General features: G+C 39.1%; 1 protein-coding gene across 2 annotated transcripts in view; it reads right to left on the reverse strand.

Moving 5' to 3' along the window:
• Positions 1-21,461, reverse strand: part of gabrg2 (gamma-aminobutyric acid type A receptor subunit gamma2) — a 48,353-nt gene that overhangs the window by 7,278 nt on the left and 19,614 nt on the right. For both annotated transcript variants that reach the window (XM_040150338.1, XM_040150337.1), the window contains exons 5-7: positions 20,103-20,185; positions 17,856-17,993; positions 776-928 (exon numbers count right to left, since the gene is read on the reverse strand). In XM_040150338.1, coding sequence (XP_040006272.1) covers positions 776-928; positions 17,856-17,993; positions 20,103-20,185 — 374 coding nt within the window. The remainder of the gene's footprint in view (positions 1-775; positions 929-17,855; positions 17,994-20,102; positions 20,186-21,461) is intronic.

The raw sequence follows: 21,461 nt of genomic DNA on the forward strand, positions 1-21,461 counted from the left end.
TAGAGCGTTAAGGGGCCAAAAGGAAAGCTGACTAAGGAATATGTACGTAGCTGCATCACAAGCAAACTTCTGAGGATGTCCAGTGGACGCCAAGGGCAAGTTGAAAAGCTGACACGTTTCCTTGAAATCCTTACTTTTGCCCTTTTTTGTTCATTCCGGGTCCCTTCTTTGCATTCAGTGAAGAGGCCACCTACATTATTATTGTGCTGAGGCTGCATCTCTGCAACTTTCCTGCTGTACTGCATAATTAATGCCTCATTAAGGCATGCATGAAAACATATGTGCCAGGATAGTCTCTTCTAATCAAGATGGACTAGATTCCTACGCAGCTGCCCTGCCTCAGAGGGGAAAAGGAGGAGGAGGAAGGTTGGTGAAGGAGAAGACAAAATGCAAGGAAAGAGAGGCAGGAAAGAGGAAGCTTAATCAGACTGCTTTTCAATATGTGGTGGTGCATAAGCACCACTCGGTTCTTGATATGTTACACGGCAGGGAGTAATTACGACCAGGGTGTCTAATGAACCTCACTGGTATAACTACACCATATGTGTGTTTGAGGTAGGTGGACTGATTATAAAAATGAACTTAGGTGAAGGCTCTGTGAACGGTTGATGAGCAGTTACATCTTAGATTCTGTAGCCTAAAAGAAAAAAACTATACACATCAACTAAAAATAACAAATATATACGTCTTTCTATTAACTGACTTTACTGACATTAATATGTAATATAAATTAACAAAATAATGTACTATCAATAACTCTTAGTTTTTTTTGTACCTAATGATGTCCTGGCAGGTACTGCATCCTTGTTGATCCAGAATGAGACCCAGGAGAGGACAACAATCAGGGTGCAGGGAATGTAGGTCTGGATGGTGAAGTAGCCCATTCTCCTGCTCAGGTCAAAGAAGACGGTCAGCACCACGTAGTCTCCTGGAGAGAGACAGATGACAGGAGAAAAAGGAAAAAACGAGTGAGGGCTGTGTGAAATGTATGAAAAAACGTCAGGGATATAAAGTTTCTGTGAGGGATAAAGTTGACTTTCTTACAGTATATAAGTGCTAAAATGGCAACGTGATTAGTCTTGAGTATTAATGTTAACGGTCCAAACATCAAAAGAAGGACAGGATATTCTAATATGTAGTGCACGTTTTAAAAAAAATACTTATACTACCAGTTTATTAAATCATTTCACATTATCTACAGTGATCTCAGAAGTTTGTCAACACGGAATCACCAAACATGAAACGAGCTGTTAAAGACACAGATTGATCAATACATAATGCCGTGTAACCAAGATCTTCACTGCATGTTTGCCCAAGGCAACTCGAGATCTGAACTGAAACAGAGTGATTCAGCTGGAGCCAGACTTGCTTGGATACACACACAAACCCTCGCCTCCTGCCAGTAGTTAGCTGGAACATGAACACCAGCATCCAGCTGATGATGAGCCGTCCCTGGGCTGTCCGCCTGACCCCAGCAGATGTTAGGTGTTAAGAGGCTGAGGTTAGCTGAGCCCACGTAGACGTGGCCCTGACAGTATAGATCATTTGGCCTGCCTGTTTAAATGTAAGCTAAGCATGCATGCACACACCAATGCACACATGCCTGAACCCTCTCTCTTACACCCTTGTAATGAGCTTGAATTGGCATGTAAATGAACAATGTCATCACGCACGCATGCACAGACATTCCAGTAGCATCCCTGTGAGCCTGGCAATGTGGCCAAGCTTGCCAATAGTTTCTGTCCTCTTTAACTGTCTACCTATGTACCTGTCTGTCTGTTTCAGCGAGTTTAAATGGCAGTTCGCTGATGGCCTCCAGCTCAGTCAGTTGTCTGCTAATTGATTAACGTCAGGCTGTTTAACAGTGTTGGAAACCTCGCCTGGCCTCTCACTATGGCTTGCAACCTGCAGGGCACAAACCTACTCTCTCTCAGCCATCTATCTCCAGCATGTGCGTCTGTGTTTAAGCACTCACTCACGCACATGGAATTGTCTCTGCAGCTGGGGAATGAACAGCTGGCTAATAATTTTCCTCATGAGAAAGGGCGCACAACACATACGGATGTTTGTTGAAAAAAAACAAAACATCATCTGCGTATTTGTGTGTTAATGAGAGACGGAGAGAAAAAGAGATGAGACTGTCAGTGTTTATTATGTTTCCGAACATGTGCACTTTGTGTGAGTGAGTTCTCGTAGTGTCTGGACAGGGACCAAGTCTTTGTGATCTATCCCATGCACCTCTGTTGGCCCAGCCATTGATAGCGTCATTAAATAACCCAAGTGCAATAACCTCAGCAGCACAACTATAACTGTTCATATCCCCATGTGTTTTCTGCTGATGCAGGCAGGTGCACGGTATATTACAGTGCGCTGCCTCAGTTTGTAGGAGTACGGGAGACACATGAAGGCTGCTCTCAGGGGTCCCGCAACCCACTGTTTTGTTTTTATTAACATTACATTAGCAGGGGCCCAAAGCTGAGACCCCTGACAGCTGAGAAACTGCAGGTTAATACGCTTCTTCCAGCTTGGTCAGCAGCACAAAGCCTCCTTCACATTTTCTCAGACTCTTAATGATAATGGGCTTTCCACCACGGGGGTGAGGTTGGCTGCTGTAAGGACCCCTGTCATATGCCTCTCTTTGTCTGTCCACCAGTTTCATAATGGGCCACAGCACTTGCCAGGAAGACACTTTGAGGAGACGTTATCGACCGACTCCCTCCATCCTGGCAGGCTGATGTATCAGTAGCAGACCGTCTGCTATTACTGCTCTGTAGTAATGCATCAGTTTGTTAATGACTTCCTGATTCCACTCAAAACAAAATGGTTTCCACTTCCCACTCTTGCTTAAGTGTTTGGCTGAGATTTCACAACAGTCGAATCACAACTAGTGGACGGTGTGAACACTTTGCACTGCTCAATTTTGTTTTGCATAATGTCCGTTTTTCCTTGAGTGCCTGCTTGTGTGAATTTTACAGTGTAGAATCGTATGTGATTCTGCCGTCATTCACATTATTCTGACGGCTGATGCTTTTGTTTGTTTGTCTTTTTGTGGAATGGTTGGGGGTATAGGAGTTTGTGTTAATGTGCAGTACTACCACTAGGAACCGCTAGTGTCAGATATTTTTTGATCCTACACATGGGGGCTTTAAATTTAAATAAATGTTAAAAAGCAGTTTAAGAAGCCGTCCCCCTGCATCACCACTTTGGACACAGAGCACGAACACGAGCACAGGCACAGAACACGAAGCAAATTGATTTTGCTCTTGTCTTGTTATTGTTGTTTGTTTAATTAGAAAATTATATATAAATTAAAAGGGGAGCCTGATTCTTATTGCTTCAAATTCAGCTTCAGATATTCCTGTTGCGATTTTGGCATTCGTGCATTTGTACATTTTGTTCAAATTGAGGGAAAAGGTTGGGTTTTGGCAGCATCATTGTACACTTGAAAGTGCTGTATAGGCAAGTTAGGTGGTTTGCACACTTTCACACGTGCACACAGTCTGTGTGTGTGTGTGGGATGAAAGGTCTCTGTTTATTTCTCATAAGATGCAGCTGTGATATCAAAGCATTTACTGCCTTTGTTCCTCCTAATGGGAGCCCTTGGACTAACCTTAGCCAACAGACGAGGGTGTGTTCACAACACTGTTCACAGTTCATCTTCTCAGGGTCTATAGACAGCGGTTTTCTTTTCAAGGCTGTAACCTCTGAGGTCAACTTTTCCTTCGGTGGATCAACAATGAATATAAAGAAGCTTTCTTATGTGATGCGATGATCTCGCAGCCTTTCGCATGCCTCCAGCATCGCCCACATCCCCAGTGATCCTACAGGAAGCTTCAGTCCTTGCTCCTTAATAACAATCAACTCAAGTTCATGTGCTAATTTCTTCAGTAACAAGAAAACAATCACAGCACAGATCTCTGTCGAAGCAGTCGCTCTTTTCTTTACTGCTTTGTTATTAAAATTCCTAAAAGTTCAAATTTCTCCAATCCTATCTATCTTATTATCATAATAACATTGCTATCAACTCAATCCATTCCTTTCTGTTTATAAATTCATGAATGAAAAATGCTGACAACCGCTGTGTGAAGAAATCAACTCTGCATACAACAGCACAGAAATATTGCTTGTATTGAGATATGGTTTTGAAGTATTTTTATTAGGAACCCACATATCACTGGCAAAAGCGATTTACTACGAGCTGATGTAATCTAAGGAAAGCAATAAAAACTTGGCGGTGATGATCATTCATCAGAAAACAGTGTTGCTTTGTTGTTAAAGGCCACAGAGACAACAAAACTCAACAGAATTAGACACACACACACACACACACAGCAGCAGGATGAAAAACATCATTCTTCCAGTATGAGCCTTCTACCATGCTGGAAATAAAAAGATGGATGTTTTATTATTATTATTAGAATACAGAGGTTGTTATAACATTCTGAATTTGATTGAACCTACCAGGAGGAATGCTGATCCCAGTGTGGCTGTACATTATTACAGAATAGCCACAGGGGAGTTCGTAGGAATGAAACATGGTAATTCAGGATTGCTGACCAGAAGAAAAAAAAAAAAAAAAAAACACTGTCACATTAGAATATCATTCTGTTGGCAGCCAGGCTTTAAATTTGTGCGGATATGGATGGGCAGGAGAGACCTGAGGCACATGCTGGCCATCCAATGAGTGGAGACAAGCCAGACACACTGCAGAGCTGCTGACAGGCTGTCTTACTGAGCGTCTCTGCTGTCAAGGGTCATATATATCAGATATGACAGCAGATGTTATTGTGTGTGTGTGTGTGTGTGTGTGTGTTTGTGAGAAAGATAGGAGCTTTGCTAATGACCAGGGTTATGACATGGCTGGTTGCTAGGGTCAACAGTACTTAAAGGCATGTTAACTCACCACTTTCTGTGACATGACTAGGGGCTATATGTGAGTGATTAACTAGTTACCATGGCTTTGCATTTTGCCTCCATAGTCTACTGCGGCTATTCCTACCCAACAGTGGGTGGCAAGATGATGTCACGGTGGAAAAAGGAGCAGCGTTGTCGTTGTGAAAAACTGCGGCACTACAGCAGCATGATTAAACGCCAGAAAGGAGTGTACATAGTTTGATTGCCTTGTTGTTAACATTGTGTTTACTGTGACAGGGACGGATGATTATCCCTCTCTCAGACACACTAATAGCTTTCAAATTATTGAGAGCAAGGCTGTTTATAGGATTTATGACAGGTAGTAAGAAGCTGCTGAAAGTGTTTTACTTACCATTATTTGTAGAGTTTAATAGAAAGTGAAGAAAAGTATGAAAACAAATTTAAAATCTAATGTATCTATGGTGAAAAGATTTTTTTAGATGATGTCACACGCTATGATCGGGGCTGGATTAACCTGCTGAGGGGCCGTGGGACAAGGTAAACTATGGGCCCCTTTTGAGCCTCCCGCCCTTACACATATTCTTCCAAATGATCTTGCCCAGAGTCACTGAAATCAACCAGTATTTCTATCCTGGAATAGTACCTTTCCCAGGTCTGCCGCCTGAATGCGTGTGATAAACCAACAAAAATCGGTGAAGACTGTGCACCAAGGAAAGATGAAATATTAGAGGTATTACAACTACATTTTGAGACAGAGACCCCCTAAAAGACGAGGTCTAGAGATTGGGTAAAATGCATTTGCGACCTTATGGTCCAGTTTAAATCGTGGTTAGTTGTGCGTTTTACCGAACAAATTTGTAATTAATCAAATCACCACATCGTAATTACCACACAGACCACAGGACAGTTACCTGCTTCGCCCAGTTGGTAATCAGCTTTAGCTACCATCTTAAAAAGCAAAACCAAAAAAAAACACTTTTTTAGCATTTTCTTTTCAGGCCACAGACAAAACACCTTGTTTAATTATAGTCTTTGCCACATTTTTTTTTTTTTTAATTTCTTTACAGAAATTTAAGGGCTTAAAACTCCATTGGTGTGTTTATTTCCATCATGTCACGTAATTAAAAACAAGACCAACGCATTCGGAAGCCACTTCTCTCACTTCTCTCTTTCAGTCTCTCACTGTTTTATCTGCGTTCCAACTTATCTTGGCTAAAAATGGCTTCATTATTTCTTATCAACACAATGAGGAGTGATGCGATTCACACTCATTACATGAGCTCCAAGTTCCAAAATTCCACTCTCTCCTTTCTTCTCATGTTTAATGTATCACCTCTTTTTTTTCTGTTCTAATCATTTTGGTGGGTGACTGGACTTATCCTTACTAAACAGTAATGACACTGATGGCTCGACTTATTTGTTTCACTTGTACTTCTATAAAAAGGACCGATGAGCTGCAGTTCAAAACAAACACAGCTAATTGGGGAAAAGTAAAAGCAAGGAGAGGGGAGGGGGAAAATGTGATACTGTTGCAGTGATAGGAATCTTCAGATAGGCACACAAGACTAAAAGCTTTCCAGAGGCCTCTTGGTAGGGGATCTGTTCAGCAGTGATTGGTGGTGGATTGACAGGTGATTTGATGTTTTAAGACAAGCAGTAAGAAGGAGACAGATCAACAATATATGCTATTGTTCCCAGTAATATCTTGCACCATATAAATATCTTTTTCAGTGATATAACAGAAAATGAATTTGCAATACATAGAACATCCACTAAGTAGTTAGCTACGGTAGAAATGACCACTGTGGCTGAAAAGTGCTTCAAACAGAAGATTTCAGGGCAAAGATGTCACTGCACTGGCCATATTAAATGATCATGTGCACAAACCCCACAACAGTAACAGTTTATCCAAGGTCCTTTCAAAAAAAATGTAATGTGATGGTTCAGAACATTTGAACCCTTACACGAATGGTGTGTGCCTTACTGACTCCCTCGGCCATCCAGATTAAAGCCGCTTACTACGTTGCCAAGGATGACAATCAAAGCCGAGACATGTTATTTTAGGTTGAGTAGGTTGAGTCAAATAGATCCGAGTTTTGCACAAAATACACCAAGTAGAATCAGTTATCATTCCCTATATCTCATTTTATTGTAATGTCTACTTTAATGAACCATAAATGCTGTCAGAAAAACAAAAACAAAGGAAAAGTAATTACTACAGGATATCTTCAGGATGATTTTTCATGTCATAATAGTACAATGTACTGGTTTTTACAATAGCAATAATGTAATTTAATTCTAAATAGGATGGATAAGCTTAGGCACGCACTGTATGAGCCAAGACAATCAGTGCCCATTTCATTGCCAATGGCTTTTTGCTGTTACAGATTAGAGTTTCGGATCCATGGTTTTAAGCTTTAAAATCGAATTAATCAAATTCAACATACTGACTTAATTGCCCAAAACTACAAGACTGATTTACTGTATGTCTGTGCGCAATCAGATTAAGTAGTGTTTTCTTTTAAGTACCTTAACAATCACAAAGTTTTGCGAACGCATCACTCCCCCCAAAACACAACATGTCCCCTTAAATACATATTTTCAATGTAGTACACCTCATACATGATCCCAGCTACCCAGTATAAATATTAACATTGCATCCCTTCGTACAGGTTCATGGACATTTTCAAAGAAGGTAACACATTTGTGTGAGGGCAGGTTAAACCTCTTAGTAAACACAGTCTGAGCTCAGATGACTTGAAATTTAATTTCACTGGCAGCTTATGCTAAATTTTCCTGTAATAAGCCTCTGACACACTATAGTATCTGTGACATGTATTAGCATAATATGCACAGATACGATATACTGTGCTTTTTTTCAAGGCTTGGCATGGTAATATCAAATGCCACTTATGACACAAATATTGATTCTGCAGAGTTCTAATACCGCTATAACAGAAAAAAGAGCATTTATCTGTGTTAATGCTTCGCCTGGAATTCAGGTGACGTGTTGTACAATGTCATTATGATTCATTATTGCAATTATGAGATGTATCCACTTATGCCATGTATTAACCAACCAGAGACATGATATCCAAAAACTACTCTCTCCTTATATCTTAAGGCTAATTACTTTGAAACCCTGGGTTGCAAAACATTACGTGGGGCCAATAGCTGAGTGAGAAGAGTATCTAGGACCCTAGCAAACAACTTGAGTTGTTAAACTTTGAACTGTTTTTAGCCTTTCAACCCGCTCTGTCCGTCGCAACAGGGTAGCAAGAGGAGAGTGTTGAAGTTTATTGCGTGCGCGTGTGTGTGTGTGTGTGTGCTTGTGTGTGCATGCAGATGAAAGCATGTAAATGTACAAACTCATTTTAGGCTATGGTAATAGCTGTAAGATTTCTAAAATCCCTCATTATGTGTGTCACTCTGAAAAGGAGCCCTCCGGTTCCACTTTACAATAACACTCTTCACAGAAATACTGTACTTTCCAACAGCTACTATATACACTTGCTCTTCAGGTATATGTATAGTGCAGCTACTGTAATGTATGAGTACTGCTACAAGGCCTTTATCATATCTTTTTCAGTGGTAGAATGTAACTGAGTACATTAAATCATATACCGTACTTAAGTACAATTTTGAGGTACTTGTAGTTTACTTGAGTATTTCTATTTTAAGCTACTTTATACTTAATCTCCATTACATTTCACAAGAAGATTCTTTTCTTTGTACTCCACTGACAGCTATAGTTACCTACACTGCATAGACTTTACATACAAAATATATGATCAGTTAATAAAATATGATGTGCTGATATAAACTAAACAAAAGTAGTTAAATCAGTTCCACCCCAACCCGCTACAACTTCAAAATATTCTTTATATGTTAAGGCACTAGTAAAAATAAAACAATAATATAACATACATGACAATATAACAAGAGGGAAGGACCAGTTCTGCATAATAAGCATTTTCACCTTAGATACTTTAAATACATTTATTTTGTAATACTTTTCTTCCGTTACTCGGTGAAAATTTAAATGCAGGACTTGTAATTCAGTATATTTTAGATTGTAGTATTTCTACTTCACTTTAGCAAAAGCTCTGACTTCTTCAACCGCTGGTCTGGCTTAATCCACAGTGGGGCTGCAACTAACAATTATTTACATTATAAATTCTTTTGCCCAGTATTTTCTTGAGGAATTTTTGTGTTCATAAAATCTCTGAAAATAAATAAAAATCAAGCAACCTACTGGTTGTATATATTTTAAACTATCACTATTTATTACACTGCTCTTAAGTAACCTTTTCTAATAAAAGTAGGTATATTAGTGGGAAGCAAGCCCGTTGAATTAATACCGGTACTGCAGCACAGATGCAGTAATACTGGATTTAGTAGTAACAGAAACATTAGTATCAGAAGTAATTGCATTATTAGAAGCAGCAGCGCCAGTAGTAATAGTAACAAGAGAGGCAGTAATATTGGTCCTAGCATTCAATAAAACATTTCAACATACATAACAGAATACGTATGACTGCACTATCTCCCTTCTTGCACCTTCAGACTTATACTTGATTACCATCAGAAGTCAAGAAGGACAAAAACCTCCAAAAACAAGTACTCTGGCAGCTTTGACCTGTTTTGCTATTGGCTGAACATGCTTTTCTTTTTTTTTCCTCTCTTCCCCCTTTTTTTTTTTTTTTTTTTTTTTTTGAATTCTTGGATGTCTTTGCCTCATGACGCCCATCTTTGCCTCCCGGCATCTGACCTGAGAAACAGGAACTCACAACATCCACACTTATTTATGCGCCCCCCCTCCCTTTCTCTCTCTTGCAAATTGGATACTTTAATTTCGTAGTCAGTGTGTTCCAGTCTTCTAGTTTATCGCTCATGCTGCAACTGCAGTTGTGCTGTGGTAAGGTTTGGTGTCATTAAAGGAGATGGAAAATATACATTATGAAGAAAGCTGAATAATATTCTCTTTCTAGACCTCCACTCACTGACTTCAAACCATATTCTTGTGTGCTTCATAGCCTGTCCTCCAAAAACACACATCTCTACAGAACACTGAGAGGACTGACAAGCTAACATTGGAAAGACAAAAAATAATAATAAAAAAAAATCAATTTCCCTAAACCCATACTCCTCTACTGTGCACCACAGGCACGCTTTTATATGCTGCTGGTGGTGGATGGGGAGGAACACAAGAGCCTTATTTTCCCAAAGCAATCTCATCTCCTATGGCCTATCACCATTCCCTGTTTGCAGGTGTTAATTACTGGCTTATTAGACTGTCAGCTTAGAAAGGCAAGGAGAGAGAGAGAGAAAGCAAGGAAGGAAGTTGGGTGGGGGTCTATATCTGTCAAAATTAGGACACAGGAATACACCAGGCACAAAATAAAAATCATCTCCTTCATGAGAGTGAGCAGGGAAGATGGAGGGGGGGGGTTGTATAGAGCAGACACTTGTAAATATGAATACTGTTAGTGTATAGGGCGGGGTACGATGTGTGTGTGGAGGATGGGAAAGGGGACGGGGAGGAGTGTAAATTGGTATTTAACTTCACAAAAGGAGGATTCTGGCTGAGTCAGAGCATTTTTCCTCCTACTCCTGCCCATCACAACTATCACCCAGAACCAAAAGGGAGAACACACAGAGAGAGGGGGATGTCGGGAGGAAGAGATTAGAGAGAGAGAGCAACTATTATAGCAACAGAGTCGCAGCACAGCTAATGGATTGTTTGAGCGCTTCTTAACCTTTTTCCTTCAGTAAGACTGAGTGATCGTAATCTGATAGAACGCTGCAACATATTATTACCATGATTAAATGACTGTTTTCTTATACACATACAATCATGGATAACCTTTTTCGCACCTGTTGTGTAGAGTTTTTATTTCTTTCTTTAGTTTGTTGGGAGAATTTTGAAAAAAGAAACAACACACGCAAACACACAACTCATGCTTGTGTGTGTGTGTGTGTGTGTGTGTGTGTGTGTGTGTATATATATATATATATATACATACATACATACATACACACACATAAATAGAGGCATTTTCACCTGTAGAGAGTTTCACTTCTGTGTGAATTTAATGCATTCAGCATCACTGAAATACTAAACATAAACATGACAGGAATATTTGAACATTTTCTTAATCTGTATCTATCTGAATAATCAATGTTCGATCTCATTTGTAAAAAAAAATATAAAATATGTTTGAGCTTTCACAGGTGTTTTATTTGATCAGGGATGCAATGTCTCAGTAACAATAAAAAACTATTGGCATTTTGGTTTTATTGGTGTTTGTCTCACTCCATCTTTTCTTGATTAAACCAGGCAGGTGGTGACGAGCGCGCTTGTCTCAGTGGCATCATTTTTTTTTTCAAGGAATTTTATAGCACTGCCATTTAATTTTGCTTTAACTTTCTGCTATTGAACCCGTATGTGGCATACCCGTTACCACACGACCGACAGGAGATTTCACAGACCTCCTGACGCCAAGACAATATTGCCACATGGTCCGCCTATTTTTTCAGTGGGTTTCCTAAAAAAAAAAAAAAAAGACCTTGATAAAACCCAACTAATCATTACATACTCCAGACACAAAACTCAAATTTTATCTAACCCAATTCCAATGATTTTCTTCCACAAGGACCCCTCTATAAGATATATGGACCTAAATGTGACATCAGAAAGAAGGGAGGACAAAAGATAAAAGCACTCTCGGCAGCTGGATGCCAATGTCATAAAATGATTTTATATTCTAAGAACTCCATCTTCGGGGCTCATTCTGATATGATACTTCACCTTCCATTATTCTGTTGCTGCAGACTTACATCTATTTTAGTTGTGTGTAAGAGTGTGTTTGTGTAGCTGAGGATAAAAATGTGGTCTACGTCCCCATCCGCAGCACTGAGGGCCTAAAGATAGAACAGCAGTGCACTCTGCCATGCTATAAGGGTAATCCTTTGACATGTCAGAGTAACTGTGCTTACGTGAGTGTGCGTATGTATGTTTATATATATATACACTCACTCACTCACTCGCACACACGCGCACACACACACATACTGTGGGCACGGACGTTCATGTGTTTGTTTGACTGTTCTCTCTTGCTGAGCTACTTCCTTTCGACCGCAATGCCTCCAGATTCACCCCATCAAAGAATCATCTGCAAACTGTGGAGCTCCGTAAACGGGAGAGGGCCACTGATGTGTCCCTGGGCTTTCTCCACTCAAACTGAATCACACAGGCGGGCGCACACAGACAACAGGGCTGCACGCCATGGCTTTTGGAAGGTCACTCTAAGAATAGCTTTCAATACATAAAAAAGAGGAGTCATATCCAGTGGAGAGCACACTGAAATGTGCATGCGAGCAAATGGACACATAGGAGCATGCATTAATTCATGGACACAGGCGCAGACCAAAGCACTCTGAATACTGTAAAATATCACAGTGGTACAGTGATATGTACCACTGGCTGATGCACATAGCATTCATTTATGATCAGCTAAAAGGACGGCAAATTAACCACCTCATGTCCTGCCTAAACCATCCCATGATTCACTGCTGAGAAGGGTGAGGCTTTTTGCAAGACAAGAAAGAGAGAAAATGGCACTGATTCCCTGTATGTTTCTCTTGCCCAACTAAGCGACGCTTTTTTTAAGCTCATTTATTCCACTAATGTGCTTGGAAGATGGTTAATGGCTGCAGAGAGATCCCTGTGATAGTTTTTGACAGTTAATGTAAATGCACCATACTGGCTATATTAATTAATGACTTTAGACAAAAAGACTAATCTCCCATTTCTTAATAAAGCAAATCACTCATTCATCTTGGGGCTCTCCTCTTAACACATCTTCCTTTAAACCTCCTCTCAATCTATCAACACACATCTGTGATATATTATTGCACCCACACCACTGTTGTTGGATGCAATTGGGGGCGACTGATGTGTCATGTTCTAGTTTTGTCAAGATCTGAGAGGGTGTTAGTAAATTACAATTTCAAGCCACTACATACACAGCTTATTATATATTACTTAGTTGCACACAGCATTTCAGATACCCTGCAAAGTGTCTGAAATACAGACACTTCACGCCCTTATACACTTTTCCTTTCCATCCAATTCCATTTTGTTCCATTCACTCTTTTCTATCACTTGTCCACTCTACCTCTTCCCCCCTACTTTCTCTTTATTTTGTCTCTGTCCCTGTCTGCACTGTGATGTTCTGATCATCTCTGAACTCCAGCCTGGCAGATGGGTGAGAACACATTTCCTAGCATCAAGCTTAACCCAGCCACCAAGGGTTTAACTTCGAAGTTAACTTAACGGCAACGTTAGCTGTATATGTAGTGCATTGGCTGTCCTACATTCAAATCCTCTGCATCTCTTTTAGCTTCTATCTATTCTGTCCACTGGTGTCCCTTTGTTTTTTTTAAATTCTAGGCCTGAAAGTGTGTGTGTGTGTGTGTGTGTGTGCATGCAAATGTGTGCGCGCGTCTGTGTTTGTAAATGCAGGTATAGGCTTCCAGGCAGTACAGGCAGCCCTGATGTGAAGTGACATGTTGAAAGACTAAGCCTTTGGACACTGGTTGAGAGAGGGAAGACAAACCAAATAAAAACAGACATGGCCTTTATAGAAAGCTACAACACAACTGCATCAGAGCAGCAGATGGCATGTCAACCCCCCAGCCCCCTTTCATTACAATAACACTCAATCGTTCTTTAATCATGCATCACTTTTTTATCATGCTTTTTTTATTTAAAAACATACTCAGAGAGTACAAGCGCACAGCCTGGGTGTGACTGGCTTGTCTGGTAGAATGAGAGGGGATCTCTTCCTCTGGCTATTTGCTACAGTCATCATTGTCCGGCCATTTCACCTGCCTGCCTGTCTGCTTAGCTTAACATTATTTGCCCCTTCGTGCCTCACCTGACCCATTTCAACTGCTGGTGATTTAACATCCTGCTTGAACGGAAATAATGTAAAACGATTTTAAAGAATAACTGTGACTAACTAACTAACTAACTAACTAACTCTAACCTTCCAGGCAGGACAAAGACACGGAAACCTTTACCTGGCAGGGTGTCAATGAATGTCTTGCTCATGGACCACGTAGTACGGTACACACCAGCAGATGCTGAAATAGAAGTTTGACCCCACGGTTGTCTGGTTGGAGGATATTCTCCCGGCTCACTAAGATCTACAGCCCCCCGCTACCAGACCTTTAGTCAAGAAAATGCCATGGTATAATGATCAAGCATCAGTCTAATCCGTTTCCAAAAAATCAGCATCAACTATAACAAAAGTAGAAAAATTTGTTTGTGCTATTTATGCAAAAAAAAAAAAACCTCTCATGCAAAGATGCAGCTCTAATTAAATCATATAACAGGATTAAAATGAGGAAACAAACTTATCTTAGTAGCAGATACGATAAATTATAGAAATTAATGGAATGCTTGCTAGTAGTTTAACATATTTCTATAAATTTGAATGTACACTTGACTAAAACTAAAACGGAATAGGAAATAGGGGTACCACAGGACAAAATCATGAACTATATTTAAAAGCCAAATTAAAAGCATGAGTCAAACAATTTTTATTTGTATTGTGTTGAATATCCCAAAGAAAAATTTTATTCAATAGTGTCAATAAGCATTTAGTTTGAAAGCAACTCTACCTGAATTCTACTATCAAAGAAGTGGATTTATCATCTCAGTGATCAAAGAAACAAAGCCACTGAGAAACTAAACAACTATTGCAAGTGTTCATTTTTATAATGTTTCACTACTCTTTAAATGCACAAAAGCAGCTGCTGATGATGCAGCATATTAAGAAATATTCCTACATTTCCAGCACAAGTTTTCAGGAGCACCATCCACTGCATGGCGAGTACTTGAGATGACTAGGTAATTATAAGGTCCTATCTGACTGCCTTTTGAGACAGATGTTGTGTTCATGAATCTTGAAACAGGTCACATACCCAAACTGACTGCAAAATTAGACAAGAAGTCTCACAGCCACAGTTCTCTGCTCTGACAAGAGAGCAGATGGCTGTTTGTGGAAATAACAAACCAGATCTGATAGAGGGAGCATCAGGGGATGTTGCAAATTCTCCACTACAGCACATCCTCCTACACATATTGTCTTTCCATGTTGTCACTTGAAAGATGCTTTGATTAAATAAGATTAAAAAAAACTTAAAAAATTACAAAAAGTTTTTATGCTTTTAATCATCTTGCGCCACTCCAGACTAAGCATTTGGTCTGGCAACACTGATGTACACACACAAGCACTCTCTCTAGCTCTCTGTGTTTGTATGGGTGTGTGTGAGCATTAAGTTGCCACGCTGTTGAACTGTGGTCTTACAGAAAGGCCGGTTGAATTCAGTCATTCCCATGGCTGTTTTGTGTACAAGTGCACACAAGTGTGTTTCTCTGTATTTCTGATTTACCTTGGTTTGTTGGCCACCCCTCAAAAGTGAGCATTTTACTCTCACAGAAATCGGATTCTGTGTATGTGATATGTTTAGTTATATTGAAATATTTAAAATACTAAGAAATAATAAGCACTGGAGCACTGGATTCCACCTTCAGCAAACACTCTAAACACAGTATTACCTCCAACTTAACTGTTCATAAGAGGAGAGCACTTGTCATTAGCTCTACCACTACCGAATGTTAGTACTGTATATCCACATTAAAAGGAAGCTGAACGGTCATTTACATGCACATACAGTACAGATCAGTGTTTAAAATGATCACTATAAACTACACCTGCATCACCAAAAAATATATCATACATATATGTAAGTGCACTAAACAGTTTTAAAGTATGTGCGTCTGACAAGACAGCCTGGGATCTTATTGTGAAAGGGAAGCAGTATACTACATTACTTTTATTGTTTCTAATGTCTAAAGTTGCAAGTTTAGGCAAATAAATGCTAAAATGTGTGTATTTCCTTCTGACCATTTAAACAGCAGGGTTTATCAGGTGATCTTTTACTTGTACGTACTATATATAGTAGGCCCTTATTTTAAAATTTTAGTAAGGTCCTCTGGATAATCCATCTGATCTAATGAGAATGAATTGTCCCTTGGCAAAGGTTAGTCTCTGCGGCAAGCTTTCTTTGATTCACACCACAGACAAGCATAAAGAATACATACATTTCCTTGCAGAGCATTAGATACATTACTTACTGACATCTCATGAATATAAACATAAACACACAAGCTTAAGCATGCAAACACAGTTGTGGGCCTTCTCCAAAACATCAGCAATGTCCAGGGAAGGCAGCTGTTTTTGCTCAAACAAACATTTATATACCTGCATCATTTCTGAATGAAATCCAGCCAGTACACCATAAAAAAAACATTGCATGAGTGAGGCACACTTCCCTTCTTTGTGTTACTTAATAGGCTATGTATTCTTTAAATTCATCCACCTTTGTTAGAGCATGACATGAAAGACAGCTGGCTCAGGTATAATAGATGAATGTGGCTGAGAGGTGGGAGCAAAATGTAGCTGAGAAAGTCAATATTTCAAAGTTTTACTGATCAAAAGTATTTATATTTTCCAAAATAAAGGCTTTAAAATGTATTAAAAGCAACTGTGTGTATGTGTATATGTATATATATGTGTGTGTGTGTGTGTGTGTGTGTGTGTGTGTGTGTGTATATGTGTGTATATATGTGTATATATGTATGTAAATGTATGTATGTATGTGTGTATATATGTGTATATATGTATGTAAATGTATGTATGTATGTGTGTATATATGTGTATATATGTATGTATGTATGTGTGTATATATGTGTATATATGTATGCATGTATGTGTATATGTATGCGTGTATGTATATATGTATGTGTATATGTATGTATGTGTGTATATATGTGTACATATGTATGTAAATGTATGTATGTGTGTATATATGTGTATATATGTGTGTATATGTATGCATGTATGTATATATGTATGTGTATATGTATGCATGTATGTATATATGTATGTGTATATGTATGCATGTATGTATATATGTATGTGTATATGTATGCATGTATGTATATATGTGTACATATGTATGCATGTATGTATATGTGTGTATATGTATATACTTGTGTATATATAATCACTCTACTGTGATTTCCAACACAGCATGATTTACGATTTTTGAGTAGGGGCCAAAAGCTGTTTTACAGGTCATGTTGCTGCTTAGCTCAGAAAGTGTTACACACATTTCCATTATTGACGCAGTGTCTATAAAACTAAGGATAAAATTGAACAATTATCAAACACATCTCAATTTGAACCATCAGGTCGGGTCTTATGAAAACATTATTTTTTTGGGAGGGAGAAAAACATTTTGCATATATGGATCAAAATGCAGAATACTAAAAAGTAATAGCACATGCATTGAGGCAGCAATATCCATAGTTCTTGGATTTAAATCCGTAGCTGCTTTAAATGTGCCATCTCACTCTGTTAGCAAGACAGTTTTCTATTTAAAATGGGTTTGCACATCCCAAAGGGGGAAGTGACACATACAGTAACTCTAGCAACAGATATGAACCAGATCAGCAGTGATTGTTTACAGATCAGGCTTGGAGCATGCATGGTGACTTTATTTGACAACATATTTGGAAGCACTGGCATGCAAGGTTAAGCCTGACAATGATAACAATAATAATAATTTCATATGTGAAATTTTACTATGTTCATTCCATGAGGAGGATGATGCCGGCAAGCTCCTGACTACATCCGATTAAAACATATATTGCCTCAATATAAATGTTGGGTCATGCAGCACCAGTAGAATCCCTATCCTGTTGCAGCCCTCACAATGTTCAAGAAATCACTTCTGTCACAAACACTTTACAATATCACACGCAGAGAGTCTCTGGCTTTTTTTCCCCCCAATTTTTTTTGAGAGGCTTGTTAGAAAAAAGAACAGATTGGGTTTTTTTTTACCTGAGACGGTCCTGACAATCTCAGAGGTGTTCCTCAGGCCCACAAAGGAGAACTGGTAGAGCCTCCAGGAGCGAATGTCCCCAACCTCCACTGAGTTCCTTTTCCACTTGTACACAATCTCCTCCCTGGGGTAGCCATCTGAACAAGAGAGAACAGAGTTAGTATGACATGGAGCTTAGCTGAAACTCAGAGGAGAGAGGCTTGGTGCAAAATGACAGTGTTTTTCAAAGACTAATATTCATCCTTTTTAGGAAATATCTTAAGACTTCACTGCTTAGATATGCTCTCTGCTATATACAACAACGTGGTGCAAGACGGCTCAATACGAAACAAAAACATAGAGCAGTGCGTTTTATTTCGGAGTAATCCTTACCCACAAAGTGGGCTAGCTTGCAAAGAAACTGTTTCATGAAAGAACCATTATATAACTGACTCCTGCAAAACATGTTGACGAAATATCCAGTCCAACCGTGGAGAGAAACACTTAGCTGACTTAAAAGCAAAAATTTTAACATTTATCCATGGCTGGCTAGGAGTTGGATTTCAATCATTTTATTACTTCAAGAGCAGTCTCTCTGGTTGTGAGAATCACAATGGTAATCTTACTTGTCTGATACTGATTCACTTAGCTGAGCAGATGTATTATCATAATAAAATCATATTTGTTGGTACTGCATTTCTGTCTTGTAGCTAAATTTGAAAAAAAAAAAAAAAAAAGTACAGCTAAGCTTATTTTAAACTAATAGTATGTCGAGTTTAGAAATGGGGCTCCTTATCCTGTGAATGGACCCGACTAAATGTTCCCTAGTACAGGTGTTAAAATCTGACTGTAATGATCTTCAGCCAGTTCCCTTTAGATTTCAGTCTAGTGTCATCCTCACCCTCGTGGTGAGCTGTGTGCAGCCGGCGAGGGAGTAGCTTGATGAACATGAGCTTTCGTCAGTGCAAACTTTAAATGGCTTTATGACTAAATTGCTCTTAGACATCCAATAATGCTGGACCGCACCGGGACAGGAGATGGAAGGATCTAACCATCTTTCACATTCCTGCCAGCCACACAGGCAGTCTGCTCCTTCACTGGCAATGCATAAAGGGGAAATCATTGATTCAGTGAGAAGCTAGAACGATGCTCCTGGAGCTCAGCGTCATGAATTCACTTTGGAACTACTATTGTTCTAGGGTAGGTCGGAAAACAGGAATTTTCAGCAAACTAAAATAGTATACTTAATCTCTATAAGTCATTCTCCAACTGAATAGAAGTGTGATCTAGCCACAGTCAAAACCACAAAAGAGGCTGCGCTGGAAAAATGTACCAGGCTTTGTAGCTTTGTGGCACGTGTTGAGAAAATATACCGCGTGATAAATTGCTGCACAGTGCCCTGCCTGCTGCTTCTGAGATTGAGCTCATGCACTGTACATCAAGCGATTTTCGAAGTTCTGAAACATCCATAGCTTTCATCAAATTTAAATGAATGCCTCTGTTCCATTTTTAGGCCTGCTGCCCCCCCCCCGTTTCTCTTTCTTGTTGCTCCGGAGCTATTTAGGAAGCATTCTCTCTAGAAAATATCCCATGGTGCATCTCTCTGTAAATTCACAGCAGCTTCATTAGCATAGCCCCCCCCCCCAAGTCTGCTTCTCATACAGAGGTACTGACTCATTTAGACTTGTCACTTTTTGAAATGTCTTTTAGAACAGTATTGACAAAGTGCAGGAAAATCAATCACCTTTTTGCCTTTGGTCAAGTTGGGAATGAAACATCTATTATTAAATCCCTTTACTGAATGACAGTACATAAAATGAATGAATGAGTGGTTTAAAAAATGTATGAATGTATAAAACATGTTCACATCTTTCATATTAAAATGCATAAATACATATTGTTATAGTTTTCTAATGTATCACAGAGCTCTTTAAAGACTGAGATAGCATTGCAGCAAGCAAAGACTGCAAGATATTCTGTACATACTTTAATTGCATACATACTTTCATATGTGCATCAATCTGTTAAACCTAAATACACATAAGACTCGTATGATTGTTTTTAAGGACACTGGAGTGCTGTGAAAGAAATCCTTTGACTACCGCAGCTTGAATTCCTTGGTTTGGCCTGTCGCATAATTGTTTCTTAGATTATGTCTTTGTTAGGCTCATATGTCACTTCTTCATGGCCGTGTGTGTGTGTGAGATGAAACCGAGGAAGAGAGGGAGGGGTAGGAGAGTAGGGCATCAGCATAGGGCCAAACTTACAGCTTGAAAACTCCAGGGGACACGAGTGCTCATCCATTGGGAAGTTGTTCAGTTTAAGCTGGCACTCGGCGTCGATGGTCAACCTGCAAAGATACAATATTTGGATCCACTGACTCAGTTACTATAGGAAAAAAAACAATAAAAAGTAAAGTGTCCATGCGTGAATGCATATTTTACTTGTCTATTACAAAACAATTGTCAACACTGAAGATTGTGTTTGGAAAGTCAGAACTAAACCCCTAACCTTATCAGTATTAACACCAGGCATCATTAATTAAACTTTCACTAAACTAAATTGATGTTTTTCACAGCAACACATCCCACTCTTCTTTTCACACTTCAAGGAGTTTGAAGGCAAAGTCATTAAACTTCCCCTTAATGAGAGAATGACCTTAAATGACTTTACCCATCCATGCACTCGCTATTGTCATGTATCATTGTCCTCTGAATCGCAGCGGTCATCCTAATTAACCAGTGGTTAAATTCAGAGTTCCTTAACAAATTAATGAAGTGGAGGGGTAGTGTTCTGCATAGGAGAACATCCATCATGGCTTGATTGAGTTCACTTTCTCTCTTATTATCACTGATGATATATTGTGGTGTCAGTATAAATGTCTACTGTATTTATGATGGCACGCAAAACATGATAATAAGCACAATTAATACTTCCCTTTAATCTACCCCCTTTTTTTTACGCACTTCACATATTTTTTTTTGTTAGTTCCATCTGTTCTGCACTGACAAACATTCTGAAGTTAGGTTTTACACACACAGTTATTATTGTGCAATCAGTCATTTTACAAGTAGGGGGCTAAAAAGCCGAACATCATTTAGTACTTCCAGTCCATCAGAGCAGTGAATCTAGCTGCTATAATCTCCCAGTCTCAAGATCTTCAGGCAAGAATGGGTCATTAGACAATACAGCAGTATTTATAATTAGTATAAAATATATAATTACACAATCTTTTCCAAGCATTTGAGACACTCAAATTACTGAAAGAATATGGAAGAAAAATTAAAAAAAATTATCTGTCTAAAGCTATATACTCCATGCAAGAGGACCTAAAAACAGTTTAAGTTTAATGTTAAATTGAAGATTGCCCGGGGCCTGTTCAGGATAAACAGTGTCATAAATTATTTATGTAACGAGGCCCTAATTGTTTGTTACTTCAGAATACTTTCTATAGTACATGCTTTGGTTGTTGCTTGTGATGGACTCCAGGGAGAGCAAGAGGCACCTACGTGGCAACAGTGTGATATTAATACAAATAAAAAACAAAATGCTGCACAGTTGTTACTAGGTCTCAGTTCAGCTTAAATGATCAAATTGTTGAGACAAGACTAGTTACCACGTAAAGT

Source organism: Xiphias gladius, chromosome 17 (genome assembly GCF_016859285.1).
Source record: "Xiphias gladius isolate SHS-SW01 ecotype Sanya breed wild chromosome 17, ASM1685928v1, whole genome shotgun sequence".
NCBI classification, from domain to species: Eukaryota; Metazoa; Chordata; class Actinopteri; order Istiophoriformes; family Xiphiidae; genus Xiphias; species Xiphias gladius.